Source organism: Gavialis gangeticus, unplaced genomic scaffold (assembly GCF_001723915.1).
Source record: "Gavialis gangeticus isolate Ggan-Ray unplaced genomic scaffold, GavGan_comp1, whole genome shotgun sequence".
NCBI lineage: Eukaryota > Metazoa > Chordata > Crocodylia > Gavialidae > Gavialis > Gavialis gangeticus.
The window spans coordinates 36323213-36330676 of record NW_017729022.1 but is presented as its reverse complement, the minus strand read 5'-3'; the positions used below and the strand labels follow the sequence as shown (position 1 = coordinate 36330676).

At 41.0% G+C, this 7464-nt stretch overlaps 1 protein-coding gene across 3 annotated transcripts in view; it reads left to right on the top strand.

The window, feature by feature from the left end:
- PPP1R12A (protein phosphatase 1 regulatory subunit 12A) overlaps positions 1–7464 on the top strand; it is a 247779-nt gene that overhangs the window by 213683 nt on the left and 26632 nt on the right. For 2 of the 3 annotated variants that reach the window (XM_019514786.1, XM_019514783.1), the window contains one exon: positions 5720–5770. In XM_019514786.1, the coding sequence (XP_019370331.1) occupies positions 5720–5770 (51 nt within the window). Of the gene's footprint in view, positions 1–4689; positions 4715–5719; positions 5771–7464 lie in introns of all 3 variants that reach the window. The other variant, XM_019514785.1, reaches the window with a different exon arrangement.

Here is a 7464-nt window from a genome sequence, read left to right as displayed (position 1 = left end):
TCTCAAAACAGCTTCTCATTCAGGTTATATCAGTTTTATTTTAAAAATAATATTAAGTTGTCTAAAATTCAGCTAACAGTGATAACCCCCCTCCCTGGCTCCAGACCCCAGCCAGGATTTGCCTGGGGGCCAGTGAGCCAGCCCTCACTACTCCAGCTGGAGCAAACAGCCCAGCTCAGCCCAGCCCAGGGCTACAAAGCATGCTGGGAGACTGATTTAACAAGAACCAGGAAGTGGTCTGTGACAGAAGTTTCATAAACCAGTTTAACCCAAAGCAGTTAACTCTGATATTGCATTCAACCAGGTTTATCTTAAACCAGTTTCAGCCATTTTGAAACTGGCTTATGTGCACTGAATTTATGTTCTGTTACAGGTTTAAACCAGTTTTCTGATGACTTAAACCAGTTTCTGTGCAACTTCTGTCCCTAGTCTAATTGAATTATTGGACCCCAGCCCGGCCTATTTTCCATCTGAAGTCTACTTTTTTGAAGAAGCTTCCATGCTATAAACTGTGGATTCAGTGTCAACATCATTCCTTTGTGGATCATTAGTCTTTCAAGTATCTGGCCAACTATTGCATTTACTAAGATATAAGAAGGCATATATCCCCTAATCCACATAGGGAGGAAAGCCTTTTGACTTATATCTGCATATAAGGGACCCTCATTAAATACATAGTTTAGCATTCAACTGGTGCCAAAAGCAGTGTGTGCTCGCAAATAGAAACCAACTATGAAGTTGATTAAATGCAGCCAACACTGAGCATGACTATAAAACACATGGCCCATATTGGGCAAACCCACCACAAGAATAGGTTAATGAAATTCATCTGAATAAGATATATAGTAGTGCCTAGTGTATTCAGTCCCCCTCAGAGCTGACTCTTTCAAGTCATGGTGAGCCACTACACTGAATACGTTTCATAGTTTGTAGGGTCGGAAGGGACCTAAGCAGATCATCAAGTCTGACCGCCTGCCATGGGCAGGAAAGAATGCTGGGGTCAAACGACCCTGCCTAGGTGATTATCTAGCCTCCTTCTGAAGACCCCCAGGGTTAGAAGCGAGTACCACTTCCCTTGGAAGCTGGTTCCAGCTCCTAGCTGCCCTGACTGTGAAGTAGTGACTCCTGATATCTAGCCTGAATCTACTCTCAGTCAACTTATGGCTGTTAGTCCTTATTACTCCCACTGCTCGGGGGAACAGGGACTCTCCCATAGCCTGCTGGTCCCACTTGGCCAGTTTTTACTTCCTCTTCACTCCCTGAGCTGAGCTGGTGCCTTTCTTATTTCCAATGATTCCTGTTTCTTCATCAGCCTTAAATGTCTGGCAAACATCACCAAATGGGGACTCAACCAGTTCACCCGGAATTCCTCTGTCACCCACATTCTCAGCCTGTCACATTTGATTAGTGTGGTCCTGCCTTCCATGAGGTGGAGCTGAACTAGGTTGCCCAGTACTTCACCTGCATTTTGGAGGATACCAGAACTCGTGATAAGAACACCCAGTTCCAGTTCTGAGCAGGAGGGCTAATCACATGGATCCTTTTGGAGGGGGGAAATCTGGAGTACACACACATACTGAGCAGTGCTGAGCTGTAGTGTAACCATGGCTTGAAACACTGTTGACTCTGGTGGGGCCCAGCCCAGTGAACCATATGGTAAATCATGAGCACTTTGGCTTTGGACTAATACCGTGCACAGTTTGTACTATATGTAAGTAGGTACAAAAGTGCTGCTCAGAAGTGTGTTTACGGAGTACCAGTGCTAAAGCTTGCAGCAGCTTCAAGAAAGGTAAAATGCCTCAATTGTGGATGAACAAAGACTGTGGGTACTCATAATAAGTTGCCTATATGCAAATTGCTACAGGAATGTTTATTTCCAAGTTAGTGTTTTCAGATCTGCCTCTCTCTTCATATGGTCAGGGCGAGTAGGGTCTGTGACAGTGAAAAGTGGGGGAGGGGGCTGCAGGGGGAGGAAGCTGGGGGGCCGAGAGCAAGGGGGGCCCTGACCCCCCAGATTTATTTTCCTTGCTGCAGCAGTGGGAGGGGGGGCAAATTCAAGGCAAACTTCCAATAAGTAGATTCTGTACCTGAAAAATTATGACACATTTATACATTTTTCCATATAAGAACCTAATTATTTGCGGGGGGGGGGGGGCCCTCATTTTTAGGGGTTGTCTTGTATTTGAATAAATACAGTATATTATGCCTGGTATACATCTGATCACTGCTCAAAAATCCCAGTTTACAGCTGGACCAGAGGTTGTGTTTACGGCCTTTTACTCTGAAATGTACATTGACCAATTAAATCTGCAATATTTGGAATAGAATAAAAACTCCAAGCATCTTTGACCTCCCAGAATTTGGAAATATCCACATTTTGGGATTTAGGTTGAGGATGTATCTGTTACAAAAAAATATAATTGGCAAGGGATTCCTCATTATTCCTGTGTATTGAGTTGAGTAAACTCCCCCTGAGGAAGTAGAGATGTTCATAAACACAAGAAAACACAGAATTTCCTTAGGCTGGTTGTTTTCATACTCCAGTGCATTGTCATCTGCATTCTGACTTCTGTTGATGCCTTTACAGGGATTGGCTGCTGCCTTCACACTCATCATTAATGTGATTCAACTTGTGTTGCCTTTCCTTATTCAGGCATCTCAGTGTTTTGGCAAATCTTATTTTTTGTTGTTGTTCCTTTTCTCCTAAAATTGCTTTTGATTTGGTCATGGAGGCCAGATGAGGAGGTCAGATGTTGAAGTGGGTGCATGTGCTAGTATGGCACTGGAGAATTGGGAGGGCAAAAGCCAAGCAGAACCTAATAATAGCCCTCACTAGCGATGGATTTGTAATGCTAAGCTTCGTTTTTGGCTGAATTTCTTCTAAGTAGGAGTAAAAAGTCAATTTAAAAAAACAAAATGTACTAGAACAGATAAGATATGACACCAATACTGTTGTCCTTAAATTTGTATCTTTTTTTCAAGACAGGAAACATCAGTTTAGATCTTTATAATGCTTTTGGCTTATTTTTGTCTACTCCCATTTTCTAGAAATCTTACTTTCCGTGGTAGCCACTGTGGACATTGCAGAGTAGAACAGCATCAGTGCACAGTAACTGCTTGTAGGTTGTTACAGTTGACTGAAGTTCATGAATTGATATTTTCCAGGGCAAGTGTAAACTGTATTTTGACAATTTCTTTTAATTATTTTACAGATATTCAGCTATTATAGAGTGGCATAGTTACATGAGGTCCTGGTCTATCTGATTAGGGATCCTAGCAGCTGTGATAATATATCAGCTGAGTTTCTATTTCATATTTAGTTTTAATTGTGAGGATGCTTCATTACTATCGTAAACTACAGGACAGAATATTTGAATGATTTAGTATTTGCTATTTAATTTTTTGATTTGAGCTTGTGTACCCCTAAGAGTTTGCTAAAGCTAGCCAGCAGAGAGACAAGACAGCTTCTGATAGCTAAAGGACTCTAGCTAGGGTACCTTAAACCAGTTCTAGCATATAATTAACAATACTGGCAAATGGACTTCTTACTGGTATAGCTACATAAAATTAGTTTATAACTAGTTGTAGGGAAGGGAGATTTTTTTTTTCCAGGCTGCTGACTGGTAAAACTATGCCAGCAAAACTAAAATGTGAACAAAGTCTAAAGTGGTGAACATGGTCTGCAGTGTTCTGCTATGTGGTGAATCAAGGAATTGACTAATCAGTAACTTGTTTATTTAAAAAAAGTCAGAGTTGCTTGTTTAAAAAACAAAACAAAACAGCTTTCTGAAGGTTATGGTTGATTAATGGAAATACTTGCTGACAGCAGTCTTCCAAACAGTTAATTTATTACAATTTATACCAGACTTTTTCTGTAATATGGTAGGGTATATCCAGGTATTTTTTCCTCTGTGTGAAAACAGTGATATCTATTAGGCAGTGTAATTTTTACAGAATACTGTTGCAATAGAAGGAACATATTTTTAAAGATTCTTCTGCATCATTCAAACTATTCTCAGTATCAGTTATTAATTAGAATGTGACCGTTCAGCAATGAATTATTTATCTAAGGCAGTGCAATTAAATGCTGTCTTTTGTAGCTCCAACTGTAAGAAGGGGGGGGGTGTGGGGAAACACTAGTGAAATCTGAACTTGTAGGTCACTATGTCTACCAATTCTCAGACAGGATCACTATAGCTAAATAGATAATTTAACAAATACAGGAACACATTTACCCTGGTGTAACTGTATTGGTTTTCTAATATGAATCTTTTAAAATGTATTTGATCCGTTGTTCTGTTCTTGATACTTGCAGAGGCTTTCAAATATTGCTTAATTTCAGAGCACTGGCAGTAAATATTACGTTACAAAATTAATAGGTAACTGATGCAACTCCCAAGTAACTCGGGCTTGCAGCTTTCTTGGCCTGGTTCTATTTTGTTAGCCACTTGCTTATTGCAGTTAACTCACTGGTACTTACTATGCCCGTTACTATGTCAGTATCATTGGGGGGGAGGGGGAATCCAGTTCTTAACACCAAATAATTAAGGATGTTAAACTAAGGAAACTAACAACTGCAGTAAATGGTTACTTTTGCTAAACCTTTGAAGTTACTTGCTAAAATGGGGAAATGAATGTGGAATAACTTCACAATGATTAAACTAAATTCAAATGGTTTGTATCTGAAAGGTGACCGACAAGAGTCTACTGGGCGGTATGATCTAACCAAAGTTTTACACACTTCAGTTAATGCTGCTTGCTGTTTGCATAACACCATTGTATGCAGATGTACACTTTGCAGTAAACAATTGCTTTTGCCTTTCACTCTTTGGAAAAATCTGAATGTGAAATACTGAATTCTGCAACTGCTTTTAAATGAGAATCACTGCATTGTCTTACACAGGGAAAGCAATTAAGCTCTCAAACTTGAATTATAAATCCAGAATGTAAGTTTGGAAGTGGTAAAAAAAGAAAAAGAAAGAAAATGAAAATAGTGTTTTGGGAAGATGGTGATTATGTCTGCAGTACAAACTTCAGTTTAGTTGAGGGATGTCAGCTCTACCTTTAAATGAGTTTCTGTAAACACTCTAGCCCCAGAACTCTGCATGGGCTAATTCCCCCTGCCTCTTAGGTAGAAAGAATGGAGAAAAATGATCAGGTAGAATCTTCCTGGGAAGCAGGGTAATTTAGCCACCATGGAGCTTCATGGTACCAGGGCTAAATAGCTGCTAGCATTTAAACTTAAACTAACCTCAGGTTTTTCTGAACCATCCTGCTGCAGTTTGCAGTGTAGACATACTCACTGAAGATTTCAGCTCTGTTTGCTTGTCTTATGAAAGCTTGTGCTTTTGTGCTTCTTTTTGTCTTAGTATTCTTGTTTCTGATCGTTTTCTGCATTTCTTATATATTAAACTATCTCAGAAATCTAGCTAAAGGAATAAAAAATCTGGACAAAGACATGGCTTTAACCACATGAACTCCCCTTATTTCAAATAGAGAGAGGGATATATTTAATGAAATGTAAGAAAGAATACGTCTTCCATCCAAATTTTTATGTAGAATTTTCTATACCTCACTGGCACCACAAGCCTGGCCACACTGTGCTTCTGGTTGCTTGATCTTTGGAACTTGGAAGCATATCACTATTTTCACAGTATTTACAAAAATATTACAAACATAACTGGCACTGTTTGTTATTAAAACTAATCTGTTGATCTAGGAAAGAAGAGCTCTAGAAAGAAGGATATCTGAAATGGAAGAAGAACTCAAAGTAAGTACAGTACATTATTTATGACCCATTTTAAAACACTGTCTTCAGTTACAAATAATATGTAGTATGAAAGTTTTACTGTTGTGTGTAATCTCATCAGAGAATAGATATGCACATGTAAGCTTCCAAAACACTCATTATCTCTTCTGCAGTAGTTCTGAGGTGAACATTAACCAGAGGTGAAGCATTTTAATGAAAGTAGCTGAAATTTATAAGCTCATTGTAATGGTCATGAAGACAAGTCAAGGGCTTTTTAGATTGGGCAACTTGTGAATTTAAACCAAGAAAATAATATTTCTCCTGTGTAGATTGAGACTGTAATGTATATGTTTTGTGCTTTTATTAAATGAGAAGCATCAGGAGCAGTGGTGACGCTTAGCGGGTGCACGTGCACCCCCTGACCGGCTGCGCTTGCCACTTAGACGATGGGCGGGGGGGCAGACAGGAGCACCACTAACCTCCCCTGCGAGCGTCAGCCAGGGAGCGGCACTCCCAGAAGTGGACACAGTGATCAGCCCCCCACCCCCTCGGTGAGATTAGCTGTGGGGGGAGGCATGTGCCCCCCCCCCGACTAAGGTGGCACCAGTCGCCCATGATTACAAGTATGTACTGTGTAGTCCTAAAAGTTGAAAGTCACTTTTGTGTTGGTGTTGACTTATACCTCTTGATCTGGACGTATGAATTAAAGCCATTACACCGTAACTTTTTCAGTTGTACCAAATGAGACACTTTATTTGAAAGTAAAAGCAAACATAAAAATTTTAATTTCTACCTTTCCATTGATGAGGAGATAGTGGATAGATTGTTTTATTTTCCAAATGCTGACATGAATGTAGTGCGTGAGACAGTGATTGCCATTTTGTTATAGTTTTTTGTTACAGTATTCCAGTGTATGTACTGAATCCAGAAGTATGATAGCTTTGTAGTTGATTTCCAGGACTTTTGTTCTTTTTAGCAATTGTGGTATAGTTTTTGCACTCCAGGGATTACTGACAATATTACTCAAACACAATTTGTCTTCTATCTTTAGCTATTTGTGAGAGCTGACTATAGATGCATTTTAAGTAGGGGTGACTGATAAAGACTTTCTTGGCCAATATTGATAGCTTGTTATTAACCAACCATATCGACTGATGCCAATCCGATAACCAATTTACTTTTTAAAGTACTGTCATAAAAAAACCTTTTTTTGGCATGCTCCAGCAGCATTTTCCATCACATATGTAAGCATCTCAGTGCTTAAAAATGGCAGTGGGGGTGCTTGAACTAAAGCTTGTCAAATGATCTTTAGTTCAAGTGCTGCTGCCACCATTTTTAAGCATGGGGACACTTTTAAGTGGAGCAGAGCCAAGCAGGACAAGGGCGGATGCAGGCTGCTTGCTTTGGGGTCTGGGCTCTGCTCTGCTGGCCTTCCCTCAGGAGCACTGCGCTAGCTGCGCACCCCCTGGCCACCCAACAGCAGGGGACACGACTTGCTGCCCCCACTGCTGCCATATGGGCAGGGGGTGTGCAGCTGGCACGGGGCTCCCGAGGGAAAGGCAGCAGAGCAGAGAGCCCCAGGCCCACAGTAAGCATATGCCCTCCCCCAAGGGTTGCTCACAGTGGTGGGGAGCTGCCACCCCCCCACATCGGACAAGCCGCCCTCGGCTCCATCCCGCTCCCCGCCTCAGACCTGGGTCCCATGCGCTGCCCTG